The following is a 13962-nucleotide window of genomic DNA, read 5'->3' as shown; positions in this document are numbered from 1 at the left end:
TGGTCTGTGTGCATTAGTTTGCATTTGTGTGTAATTGCTTTTTATCTGTAGTAAAGAAGGCAGAATGATCAGTCTGTGCCAGAGGCAATCCAGATTCTTGTTTTCCGTTTTTGTAATGTGCCGCACGGCGAGTAAAGTTTTGCTTCTTCTGTCTATTTATTTCCCCTCGCTCCTAGTAAGGTTCATAGTGATAGGCAGAGGCTCTTCAGGAGGTATACCACACGGAAATATAGGTACCCAGCATCCCCCTTTGCTCCGGTCACATGATCTGTTGGAATGCTGACTAACAGCAGATGCATGAGCAATTGAAAATTACACAAAATGCCTTGGTACTCCTTTTACACTGCTTCTCCCTTTCTCACAAAGGCAGAGGGTTTTGACATGACACCCAGGCACACATAATGTTATATATTATTACTATCTGCTTGCTGCCGGAAGAAAAAAGGTAAAGAAAATACAGTACAGGGCAAAAGTTTGGACACACCTTCTCATTCAGTGTGTTTTCTTTATCTTCATGACCATTTACGTTGGTAGATTCTCACTGAAGGCATCAAAACTATGAATGACCACATGTGGGGTTACGTACTTAACAAAAAGTGGAGACCTGAACTCCACAGTCACCGGACCTGAACCCCATCGAGATGGTTCCCTGGGGTGAGCTGGACCCCAACAAGTGCTAAACACCTCTGGGAACTCCTTCAAGACTTTTGGAGAAGCATTTCAGGTGACGACCTCTTGAAGCTCATCGAGAGAATGCCAAGAGTGTTCAAAGCAGTAATCAGAGCAAAGAAACTAGAATATAAAACATGTTTTCACTTATTTCACCTTTTTTTGTTAAGTACATAACTCCACATGTGTTCATTCATAGTTTTGATGCCTTCAGTGAGAATCTACCAACGTAAATGGTCATGAAAATAAAGAAAACACATTGAATGAAAAGGTGCCTCCAAACTCTTGGCCTGTACAGGCAGAATTAATGCATAATTTTGTGTAAAATCATGTCTTATCTTTTTTAATAGAGAAAGCCTTGTCGGTTTTGTGTATTGTACCTTCCTTAAAGCAAACTAGTTACATTTACTATTCATATATCATATCAACTGTAGGGCTCGATATTCACTGCACTATAAAAGACGTAGCACGGTGTCTCCCAGCCCTGGTCCTGGAGGAACTCCTGCCGGAAAGTCTTCCCTCCAACCCTATTTTAATTAGGGTCAGGTGTTAATGGCCTGATAATGAGTGTGGAGATTGATCAGGGTCAGGACCAGGGTTGGGAAACACTGACGTAACGCATGGGGAATGTTTGCTAATGTCATATCCAGTTTCCAGAGATAAATAGGTAAAAACAGGAATTGTCTACCCCACCAGCCATTCTTGTTTCAGTGTTGTTATTTCCGTCTGTGACAAAGTTTTTTATAAACTGAGTTTAAAATGGAAGGAGTCTTTAGGAATGACTGACAGATGTCCTAATTCTGGACAATTTAAACACCCTCCTTCAAAAAAGAAAGGGTGGAGCAGTGGTGGCCTAGCGGTTAAGGTCACTGGTTTGAATCCCGATCCGCCAAGGTGCTGCTGAGGTCCCCTTTATCAAAGCACCATCCCCACACACTGCTCCCCGGGCGCCTGTCATGGCTGCCCACTGCTCACCGAGGGTGATGGTTAAAAAGCAGAGGACAAATTTTGCTGTGTCACCGTGGCACTATGCCCACTACCAACATGTAGGCTTATCAGCACTTAAATTCAAGCATTCTGATGAAATTCTTCCTTTGTGCTATGTCCCCCAGACATTCAGGCCTCTTCCATTCTGCTTGCCATTATGGGGAGTATTTTTGAGTTGCTGTGAAGTGCAGCACTGCTCACAAAGCGTGGGGCTGGTTCACTGGTTTCAGTTTTCAGTTTCACTGGGTTTCAGTCATCCAGAATAATGAAGTAGGGTATGTCACGTTTCGGGGTGTGTGAGGGAAGGAGGCACAGAAGAGGGAAGTCATTATGACGAAAAAGAAATCATTAATGAATAATTGAAAACCATTAATTAATTATTGATCATTAATCTCTAATCTCGGAGGCCTAATCCATGATTAGAGCCCCGTTATCAGGCCATGACAGCGTCAGGCTCCTCCCATTTTAAGGCTGTTTATAAAAACAAAATTAAAGATTGTATTCTGGGTGACAGAAATAATTACACAGCAACGAAAAAGGTCCTGTACGATACAGACTACAACCAGCGTATCATTCATATTTGATATATTCATGTAAATCCTACTACAGCAACTTGCCCCACACTTGCCAGCTCAAAAATGGTGCCCTAGGTGTCAACGCAGTAGGTCGTGACAAACGCTGTTCATAAACTCAGTTCAACTCAGTTAAGGCGTACGGTAAAAGCCCCAGCAAGCATGCCCTCCTGAGCATGAGCATGTTCTGCATGCGCCCTCTCTGCCACACCATAATAACTCTACTAACAACCCCCCAAAAGCACAAAGACATCCCTTGAACTGGGTCAAATACTGGGTCCGTTTTAATGTCTCGACGAACTAATTATAACCAGACTAATTATAAACATAATATCACATCCAATGGATGTGTTTCCGTCCGTTTTTAAAGACACGTACATGTATTTGACTTGTGTTTGCAGCCAGCATGTGTTTCGGTATGGACACTGTTAACCCCCTGTCTGTGTGTCAGTGGCCCGGGTTCTGGACCTCAGTATATATGGTGCATCAGCCGCACGGCATGCTGGTAAACCTCCCTCGTCGTGTCAGGATGGACTATAGGTCCGCTCGAAGCTGAGCGCCAGAGATGTTCGTGAGCAAATGTAAACTGACCTTTAGCGTATGTGCATACGTAATACCGCAGACATAGTGTGGTGTTATGGCCGGTACTGTTTATGTCACTCTCCATTAATGAGAAACTGTTTATTTAAATGACACAGACTGTTTCAACAAATGATTTGTCACCCTTACTGCTAATTGTGTGTAGCACGCTACTCCAGAGTAGAATGAACTTTGCCACAGATCCTCTAACCCTTTCCACGTATTTCTCCGTCCTCTTCACCCCATTCCCCCCGATCTCCCCACACACGCAGCCAGAAGCTCAGCTTTAAGGAACGGGTGCGTATGGCCAGCCCTCGTGGCCAGAGCATCAAGAGCCGGCAGACGTCGGTGAACGACCGGCGCTCCCCTGCCACGGACGGCAGTGCGGAGGGCACGAGCCCGGCCAAAGTGCAGAAGAGCTGGAGCTTCAACGACCGCACGCGCTTCCGGCCCTCGCTGCGACTTAAGAGCCAGTCACGTCCTGTACCGGAAGGTCAGAGCCGCGCGTGGGTGTGTGTCGGTGAATTTGTGAGAGAGAGAGAGACACGTTGGCCTGGTTAAGGGTCATATATTATACTGACAGAACAGAAATATGTAACTCTGTCCCATCGGTCATTTCGTGCCTGTGGCTGGGACATGGATGTGTCCATGAAAATACAGACCAGAAGCTCAGAGACTTTTTCCAGGAGCCTCGGCCACACGTGACCTGCAGCAGATGCCCTTTAGTTTGTATAGAATTGGGGGAAATTAAAGATGCCATATGACAATAGAAGGAAAAAAAGGTCGGTGTGTCGTTCCTGATAAATTTTGTCAGGGAAAATTGAAATTATCATCAGTGTGGACGACTGGTTTTGTGTGCAGATTCATTAGTGTTTTTGCGGTTCAGTTTAACATCCAGACCTCCAAGGCCAGCCGTGTCCCTCGTGTCCTCTTCATCCAAGCCTTTGTTTGTTGCTCTGCTCTGTTCTGTCCCCGTGGTGGTGTCTTCTGTACACAGTGAGTACCTAAGGGAGTTTCACGGCTTCCAGAGGTCTCCCGTCCTCTGTGTCTCCCTCTCCCATATGCATTCTGGGATGAAACAGTGTACAAGGGGTTTTGCGTGAGAGGACCGTTCCAAACAAATTCTGCTGTGGCCCTTCATGTGCGGATGGAATGTGTTGCTGAAGTTGTAATGATATGGACGTTCTAGTAATATTCGTGGTGCTGGACGCTAAAATGTGTGGGCCGAGTCCGTGCACAGGACAGCAGTGTGAGAACATCCTGTGGTGAGTCACCAGGAGAAGCCCAGCTGGTGGCGGCTCTCGGGGGCCGATGGGGATGACGCAGGGCCGTTGGCCCGGGATCAGTGGCGGAGGGTGGGAAACAGCAGAGCAGGATGACATGGGATAGTGCAGGGCTGGCCCAGGATCAGTTGGACAGGCCCAAGGTTAATCACTTCCTGTTTCAGCCATTGAAGAGTCACCCCAGAGAGCCATTGTGCATCCACGTGAGGTGCCTGACAGACGTTTGCACAGTTTCACTCGCTGTGTTAAGACATTATTAATTCATTTGACCTTATCATCAGTACTCTCTATATTTATGAATATATTATTACTCTCTCACCAGCCACTGCATTTGAAACCTTTAAAGTTAGTCAGATTCTGACCCCCAGCTTCACCTTCTTGCTTTATATTTGTGGGTTGTGGATCACTTTTTAAAAAACGAATTGTTCTTGCAGATTATAAAGGATTAATATTAAAATCCTGATACACATACTGGGCAGAGCCAGTATACGTTTAAACGGTACCTAGAATTTCGCCAGTGAATCTAATAAAGTGTTTCGATACAGCCACTGGCAAATGTGCTTGATTTATTTGTACCATCACAGCAATTATTAGCTAATCTTTATATGAGGGATGTTAGCGGTAAACTGTAAAATTGTATTGCCCAGAAATCGTCTCACACTTGAGGATGGCCATATTTTTGGGGTTTGTAACTGCTCCCCCTTGACCTTCCATGATCCATGTTATAATTAAAATACGCATCCATTCAGGGAATGGCTTAGGAAGCATTAGAGCGTGTGAGTGAGATCAGAAAGCTGGTTAGGACCGACAGCTTCTCTTCAGAGTAGAATGATGACTTACAGGCAGTTAAGTGGCCCCCAAGGTCCTATATTCTCCTAGCAGACATGCTACTGTATAGATCCAGCCCAGGGCCGTATAAAACCTTTTACTGAGGAAGCGGGGGTGCGAGGGAAAGAGGGAAATGGCCTGGCTGTGCAGTTCTCGGGTGGGTCTTTACCTTATTTCTTTCCACTGTCAGCCGTGGTTTATGCTCTACCTGTCCCATGAAAGAAAGTCTTCCGCTCCTGCACTGAAGGAGACGGTCTGCTGCTGAGACAGACTGTTCCTTGCTCCTGTTTTGATTGATTTTATTTAAGTTTTTTTTTGAGTATCTAAATGCTAGGACTGGGATTTGGGGATGGACTCTGTGCACCACTGCATGTGTGGTGTGGCAGTATTTCAGGAATAACAGTTCCCTTTGTGGCACTCACTCAGCACGGGATTGGGGAATTAAATGAATTTCTTTTTTTTGCTACATGTGTGTGTGTGTGTGTGTGTGTGTGTGTGTGTTAGAATTAGAAGCTGTAGTGCTCAACCAGCCATCATTCTTGTGAGGTCAGGGGACTAAGTGTCTAAAACGGTTTATTTCCCTCACTCAGCGGATACTAACCTGGGCCCAGAGGACTCCTTTGATGAGAAGGGCTGTCACTGTGACCTGTCTGTAGAAGATCTGTCGGCGCCGCTGAAGTCGGTCATTAGGGCTGTCAGGTAAATGGGGTCCGGCTTGTGGTTCCAGCTACAGTACAGTCCTCTGCTCAAATAATGTGGATATGTACTTACATATTCAACACTGTTTTTTTTTTTATCTAGATTAAAGTTACCATGACAAAACATTTGAAAGCTGCCTCAAAAGCAACAATTGACTATATATTCCTCCTCTAATAGGTCTGTGAGATTTTAGATTTTAATTGGAAAACTAATTTCTCTTCATCGTATAGACAATATTAAAAAAGCTTCATTCAGCCACAGCCCGCTGTTCCCTGCTGTCACGCTCTAGAATAACCTGCTTGGCGAAGACTGGTCAGGTTCTACGTAAACAGTCACACCTGGTGAGCTGGGATCATTTGGGATAGGTGACTGGAGGAACAAACCTCAGCAGGAGGGTTTGCTTTCTCAGGCCGTCTTTTTACGTCCGTCCGTCCTCTCCACACAGCAGTGTACCCCTGTGGCCATACTGAATGGAGACGCCCCAGTACTCCAGTAATATGATAGCCAGAGACATTCACAGCACCCTGCAGTGAAGCCCACCAGCTCACCAGCTGTTTCTGAATAGGTAATGATAGAAAAAACACATCTTACAGGACAATAGGGGCTCCAACTGGGCTGTTGGATCAGCACATTACTAAGATCCATTTACCACTGTCAATATTATTAGCACAGTGGTAGCTCAGCAGAAAAATAAGTAGGCCTATGGAGACAAGGCCAAGTCTGGGAATACGATTTTCACATAATTGGTGTCTGTTACATGATTAATGTCTGGTTGTGTTGGGATTTCATATGAGGTTTTCATATAGTCGTGGGAAAGCATGGGATAATGTGTATCAGTATGTTGATACAACCTCCATTGGGTTAAAGGATATTTTGTTTGTTGCTGCCCCCTTGTGACCACTGTTATAATGCAAGCTTAGAAATATGTATATGTGTAAACTCTAAAGTGAGTGTGATTGTCATTGTGAAAAACTGCAGCACAGCACACGGTGACACAACTAAATTTATCCTCTCCTTTTAACCATCACCCTTAGTGTGCAGTGGGCAGCGGTGCTTTGCTCAGTGGCACCTCGGCGGTTTGGGATTCGAACCGGCAACCTTCCTATTATGGAGCCGCTTCCTTAACCACTTAGGCCACCTCTGCCCTGAGGCATCTTAGATTCATGTTTTTTTAGACAATGCCGGGAAAAACCTATTTAGAACTAAAGAATTTAAGGAACCAGAAAACAAAGTGGTCAAGTGCAATAAAGGGTGGTTCTACAGGGTGGGCCATGTATATGGATACACCTTAATAAAATGGGAATATTTGGTGATATTAACATCCTGTTTGTGGCACATTAGTATATGTGAGGAGGCAAACTTTTCTAGATGGGTGGTGACCATAGTGGCCATTTTGAAGTCGGCCATCCTGGATCCAACTTTTGTTTTTTCAATAGGAAGAGGGTCATGACACATGAAATTTATTGGTAATTTCACAAGAAAAACAATGGTGCTTGGTTTTAACGTAACTTTATTCTTTCATGAGTTATTTACATGTTTCTGACCACTTATAAAATGTGTTCAATGTCACCAATTCCCATTTTATTAAGGTGTATAAATGGCCCACCCTGTATTTGGTATCCATCATCAAGTCTGACTCTTGATTCACCGGATGGTCTGAGTCTGGATCAGTGTTCCATTCTCTGACGTTTGCTGTGATGTTCACTTATTCGTTTCTAATAGGATTATGAAATTCCATGTGGCAAAGAAGAAGTTTAAGGAGACACTGCGGCCATATGACGTGAAAGATGTGATTGAACAGTATTCAGCTGGTCACCTGGACATGCTTTGTCGAATAAAAAGCCTTCAGACCAGGTGAGATGAGATGTGTGTTAATCACAAACACAACTGCACACACATTAAAAGGATCAGTACAGGTGTGTGTGTGTGTGTGTGTGTGTGTGTGTTAGAGAAAGTGAAAGCGAGCAAGGCCGTGTGTGTATTTGTGTGTGTCTCATCTAATATGTGTCCTCTCTCACCCAGGCTGGACACTATAGTGGGTCCTCCGCAAACCCTGAGCACCAAAGCCAAGACCTTTTCCTCTCCCTCCCTGCACTTGTATTACAGCCAGGCCCGGAGGAAGCACTCTGCCCCGGGGTCAGATGACCCACAGTCTCCCTCAAAAGACAGGGTCATTGAGGAGGCTAAAGCTGAGGAAATGGGTTCGGCGAATCAAATAATTTCACAGCAGTTTGAGACAGGGCCGTTTGTCAATCTGACACCAGAAAAGACACGTTTAGCCTTTGACCTGCTGAAAACCTGCTGTATCCCAATGGTGACTTAGCCTTGTGCTGACTGTCCTTCTGCAGAACAAATCCTTTAAAAAAATGGAAAAAGAGGCCACAGGCCAGTGTAACTCCTAGGTAAGGAACAGTAGAGTATAACATACCCTGAACCACAACGTGTGGAAAGAACAGACCCAGACCTTTAAGCTTCAGCCTCCCAATGACCAGTTTCTGTCATGTCTTGCATTCTGTTGAATGGTCTTTGTCCTTGAAGACCAGTGTGAAAGCCTGTAGTAATAAATAACAAAATGAAGACTCATCCTGCATGCATCCAGGTGAATGGGGTCTAACACGTGTTCATACACATGGACCACTTCTGTCATTCTGTGACTCACCTTTATCAATAAGGTGGTGAATCTTCTTCCTAACATTATGGTGTCTTTGTTAGCATGGGGAAGTCATCTTCTCTTGACGCATGCAGTCCCTTCAGGTCCTAGTGCTGTGATCTGGTGCTTGGTGCATAGATGCCTGGCGCTCTCTCTGTAGACTCCTTTCTCCTTTCATCCCCCCTTCCCAAGCTCTGGACTTAATAGGCCTCACCGTGTTTACCCTCTTCCATCCAGGCTGGCCACAGGCTTGGGGTCTCAGCAGACACTGGGCAGCAAAAGCAGGAACCTTTCCTCCCCCTCTCTGCACTTGTATTACAGTCAAGCCAGGAGGAAGCCCTCGCCACCAGGGTTAGCATTCACAAGAGCCCCGTCCTGCACTACTGATCACATGGCATTTCTTTCCACTGTCCCATGGCATTTGGCACTCATACGCTAAACCATAATCTGTTCGTCTTAAAATGCTTAATTCCCTGAAATGTTAAATTAGTGTGACTGAATGCTAGTTTGACTTTTAGTTTGAATTTATCCACCTTGTGGGTAAAATGTACATGAATGGATTAGTTTATAAATCATGTTTATCTTTCAAATAGTGTAAGCAGTGTAAGTAACCGGTTTTGGGCCTGTGACATTCAAAGTCGACATTTTTGCACAGGACGTGATGTTCTCCTTCATATACTGAAGTATCAAACAGAATATTTGAACATTTGGCTGTGGTCATTATTTCCTAGTGTTCTCACAGAACCTTGTGAGAACCTAGTGAGAACCAAGTACAAACCAAGTTAACCAGGCTATGCTTGCTCACAAGAACATTTTTACTCATACATAGTCGTTTATTATCATGTTTTATATTGTTCCTTTCAGCTATTTTAATTGTATTTTTTCTATGTGTCTAATTACATTCTGTCTGATCTTATTAGATACTGATCCCCCCCCCCCAACAAGGAGACTGGTTTCATTTTGTGAACTGGAATACAATTTCAGATAGGAGCATGCTGCATGGTTACACCGTTAATATGAAAATATCTGTTAATATGAAAATATCTGTTAATATGAAAATTATGTGCCTAATGTGATTTTCCTTCTCTTCCGAAACTGTGGGGTTAAATGATCCCTGTGTATGTAACATTACCTGTTTGAGATGTTAACACTGTGGATATGTATTCTTTATTACATTTTCTAAGAAAACAAATGCATGTTTTTGTGTAACTGACAACGTCAGATTTTTTTTTTATCCCAATTAGATTGTCCAAAGTAATCTTAATAATTTCATCATTAACATCCCAATCTCTGTCATGCCCACCATCTTTCCATCCCTTTCTGTCTGTCTCTCTTCTGAATGCAAACCTGTGGTGGAGGTGTAAATTCATGCCTTGTGCTCCTCTAACTGGAATCATGGTTAACTGCTTTGGGGTCCTCTGAAACATTAAGCCTCAGTTTCGTGCAGGTTCTACAGGTCATCATGTTTTTTTATTTTAGGGTGGATCAGATCCTTGGCAAGGGACAAATCCCCCAGGATAAGAAGGTGAGGGACAGGGCTCACCACGAGGGCGACTCGCTGGAAGACATGAGTATGCTGGGACGTGTGTGTAAAGTGGAAAGACAGGTAAACTCAGTGGCTTATATTAACACACGAATATCTCCTGTTGAAATAAAATATTAAATGTGTGAATATGAAGACAAACAGAACACTTAAATTCACTTTCCAAAAAATATTTCCAAATTATGTAAAATAGCCCCAACCTGTATGAATGAGTTAGACTAAAACTGACCCTCTTCCTATTGAAAAAACAAAAGTTGGATCCAATGGCTGACTTCAAAATGGCCACTATGGTCACCACCCATCTTGAAAAGTTTGCCCCCTCACATATACTAATGTGCCACAAACAGGACGTTAATATCACCAACCATTCCCATTTTATTAAGGTGTATCCATATAAATGGCCCACCCTGTACTTTGAAACACTACGTGGCCACAGCATCCAGGCTCACTTTCTATATACTCTGCCTGTCACATTTCAGGTCCAATCAATTGAATCGAAGCTGGACTCACTGCTGGACATCTACCGGCAGGCGCTGCAGAAGGGCTCTTCCTCAGCTCTTACGCTCTCGTCACTTCCCTTGTACGAACTGGACCAGACATCAGATTATCAGAGCTCTATCCAGAGCAAAGACCGGTCCTGCTCCCCTCTGGTGAATGGTGGAGGGCTGTCCCACTCAGGGAACCTCTCCCGTGGCCTTCAGCTCATCCTGGCTCCCAGTGAACTCAGCCTGAGCCCATGTCCTCCTGGATACTCCAATTCCACCTCTTTCACCCCTTCACCCTTGCTTCTTGGACAGCCTTCGTCACCAGAAAGTAACTTCTTCCCCACCTCCCCACCCCCTATTCTCACTCCTAACAACCTCTCTAGGGCATCCCAGTTCCAGGACCTGGCAAGGCCTACACCTACTGTGCCCAGCTGTACGATCAGTAGCCTCCAGCTTCCATCCCTGGTACCTCCACCTCTTGTTCAGGCCAGTGGTTTGATCCCTGAATCCATGCCAGTAGGCAGGTCAGGTCCAGAGAGCTCTAGCAACTGCCTGGTCGGTGGACCTGCTCAGGCAGAGATGAAGTGTGGTGGGTCTGTAACCTCAGTGCAGCTGAGGAATCGGCAGCAGCGCAGCTCCAAAGAAGAGGGATCCTGGAGGAGGCACCTGAGTCTGGACGTGGACCCTCTGCTGCACACCTCAGCTACAAGTGGTGGACCGCCCGTGGACCGGCACCTGGGAAAGTCTCTCTCAGTGCAGAACCTCATGCTGCCATCAGGTGCAGACTGTCACTCTCACCGCAGCAGTAGCAACAGCGAGTCCACGGGCCATCAGAACCCGGCCGAATGGGGCAACACTCAACATCTCATCGGCGACAAAGCGTTTGATGCACCGGACGGGACCTTCAACTTCCTCTCGCGGAACTCCACAGACATGACTTTCACCCCCAAGCAGCTGACCAGTGCGGGGGACTCGTCCCGCAGCCCGGCCGGACTCAATGTGCCTGTCTGCGGGAGCTCTGAGTCCCTCAGCCTTCCCGCCGTCCGGCTAAAGTAGTGCAGACTGAACTTCTCTGCTCTCCTCTCCTACGTCGCGCCATTTTCGTCTTTTGTCATTGTTATGGAGGTCATAATAGTAATAATGAAGGAATCTGTTCACACCTCTACCATGAATGTGGGGTCCTCCTAAGTTTCTTTTCTTTTTTCATGAATGCATACCATTGTATGCATTAGGTCGACAAAATTGCAAACAGAATGGGAGAAATAATGAGATTAAAGGTGATGTAGGAGGTCTCTGTATGCGTTCAGCATGTCTCGAAAAAAGGTTTGGAAGTATTTATGTATTGCATTATGCCCCTTTAACCACAGCACAATTTGCATTACACTCACTGCATGTTTTAAGGCTAACTTTGCATTTTAATGTGTATAAATCCTTTATTTTCCATTGGCTTAGAAAGCCGTTGGGACTTACAAATATGACATATTCTGACAATACCTTAAATAATAAACACATTTATTATTTAAGAATTAATTAATTAATTACATACTTACCTATTTTCTTACTTAAGCGGAATGTCTTTTTTTTTATTGTTAGGATAATGGTCACAGACTCAGCTCTGAGAATGCAGGGTGCACTCAAAGCCTTACTGCATGCAAGTATAGAGTTGCATACTGGGCCAAATTCTCAACGCCCATGCATGAATGATGCGTCTGCATATGTATTGATGAATTTGAATAATCTCATTTACTTTCTGACAAATGGCTCATGGGCCTGTATACAGGTTTCCTTGGGGCACCACTGACAAGGTATGACACACTTAACAGGTACTACGTTGAATATACATAAAGCATTATGTGTCTTATTTTTGAACAGATTTTATAATTTTATCTAACCTTAGAAAAGTGACAGTATGATATAAGTCATCACTATTATTTATTTTAATTTTCTTATAACACAGCAGTCTTAAACATTTTTAATTACAGGACTGGGAAACGGGCTTTTCTTTTTTACCCTTTTCTTCCATGCATTTGAAAGTTATGTTAAGTGATATTTCTACACTGGTTAACAGTAAGCTGCAGAAGTAATTGTTTTTCACCATGTTATGTTCCATTAGTAGTGTTCTAGCCATGTATAGGTAATGTTATAAATGTCAGAGTACAGTTGCTTCCATTGGAATCATGAGTGTGGTTGGCATGCCTTAGCATGGGGAAGCACAGCTGTCGTGAAAAGAGGAACCTGAAAATGTGAGAATGTGATGCAAATGTGATATTGTGTGACATTGCATAACAATAACTGTGTTTCATTTACCAATACATGGGGATGTCAATTGCTGAAGAGAAACCACAAAAGCTTTTTTTTAAAGCACTGAATACGGCAACCAGCGAATGTTCTGAGGCTATAAGATGGAAGAAAAGAATGTACATATTATACACAATTGTAAAATCTCTAGTTTACTTATATGTATATTGAAAATGCTTTACGGTGCCTTTCACATTTTATTAAGACTGTAATATTTTTTTGCCATTGCAACACATCTGTCATACACTTACAGGATTCAGGAGGTATTGCACTGTAATGTCTGCACAGTACAGTGACTTTATGTGATAGGCTGCAAATCCGGTACATCATTATTTTTATTTATTTACACATACTGGCCTTAAAATACACGCTTGACCATGTTAGCATTCTATGTCATGCTGATTAATTTATTACAAGAACGTGCACATAACTTGATTGAAAACTGCAAAATGAAAGTAAATTAATAAACTAAGACTTATTAACAGTGTGTGTCTGCAAATTTCATGGCCCGTTATCATTAATAAGGTATATTTGTCGGGATTAAGGGTGGTAGTAGCCTAGTGGGTAACACACTCGCCTATGAACCAGAAGACCCGGGGTTGAATCCCACTTACTACCATTGTGTCCCTGAGCAAGACACTTAACCCTAAATTGCTCCAGGGAGACTGTCCCTGTAACTACTGATTGTAAGTCACTCTGGATAAGGGCGTCTGATAAATGCTGTAAATGTAAAATGTTCTGGATTAATTTCTTCTGCATTTTGAAATGTTTGAGAAGAAGGTTATAATATTTCAAGAGATCTTACATCAAGACAGTTTACTTTAATAATTCCTAAGATGGGGGACAGAATATTGAAGGAACCGTGCAAGTAATAACCTCACACATCTACATCACACTAAAGTGGTCCTAGCCTAGTGGGTAACACACTCATCCAGGTTGGAACCCCACTTACTACCATGAACCCAGAGTGTCTCCTGGGGGACCGTCCCTGTCACTACTGAGTGTAAAGCGCTCTGAATAAGAGCCTCTGGTAAAAGCCGTAAATGTACATCTATAGGAAAAAATGAGAGTCGAATAGGACCCACAAAAACCTACAGATCATTTTAAAGATTGTATTATTATGACAAGATGTATGCTTATTCTAATTTGTTTTAACTATCGTTTGAACCATTTTCTTCGGATCTGGGCAGACTGGGCCAAAAATAATGTATGAAATAATACATGAATAATAGACGAAAATACATTTCAGCTTTCATGTGTGGAGATTAAGTAAAGGAACTTTTTTGGGGCCTGAGTCAGCGTGGGTCGCAGAGGTCGTGACGGGGTCACGCAGGGTCACGAGGGGTCACGGACGCCCGCGCGCTGCTGT

General features: G+C 43.8%; 1 protein-coding gene across 6 annotated transcripts in view; it reads left to right on the top strand.

Moving 5' to 3' along the window:
• Window positions 1–13071, top strand: part of kcnq5a (potassium voltage-gated channel, KQT-like subfamily, member 5a) — a 101690-nt gene extending 88619 nt beyond the window's left edge. For 2 of the 6 annotated variants that reach the window (XM_028989027.1, XM_028989028.1), the window contains exons 10-16: window positions 3080–3300; window positions 5509–5617; window positions 7340–7471; window positions 7640–7753; window positions 8505–8618; window positions 9747–9873; window positions 10290–13071. In XM_028989027.1, the coding sequence (XP_028844860.1) occupies window positions 3080–3300; window positions 5509–5617; window positions 7340–7471; window positions 7640–7753; window positions 8505–8618; window positions 9747–9873; window positions 10290–11351 (1879 nt within the window). In that variant the 3' untranslated portion in view covers window positions 11352–13071. Of the gene's footprint in view, window positions 1–3079; window positions 3301–4061; window positions 4090–5508; window positions 5618–7339; window positions 7472–7639; window positions 7754–8504; window positions 8619–9187; window positions 9721–9746; window positions 9874–10289 lie in introns of those variants that run through there. The other 4 variants (XM_028989026.1, XM_028989032.1, XM_028989030.1 and 1 more) reach the window with 4 other exon arrangements.
• Window positions 13072–13962: the final 891 nt, after the last annotated feature.

This window comes from Denticeps clupeoides, chromosome 8 (assembly GCF_900700375.1).
Source record: "Denticeps clupeoides chromosome 8, fDenClu1.1, whole genome shotgun sequence".
Classification (NCBI taxonomy): domain Eukaryota; kingdom Metazoa; phylum Chordata; class Actinopteri; order Clupeiformes; family Denticipitidae; genus Denticeps; species Denticeps clupeoides.
The sequence above is the reverse complement of the archived record's forward strand: the minus strand, read 5'-3'. Positions and strand labels throughout refer to the sequence as shown.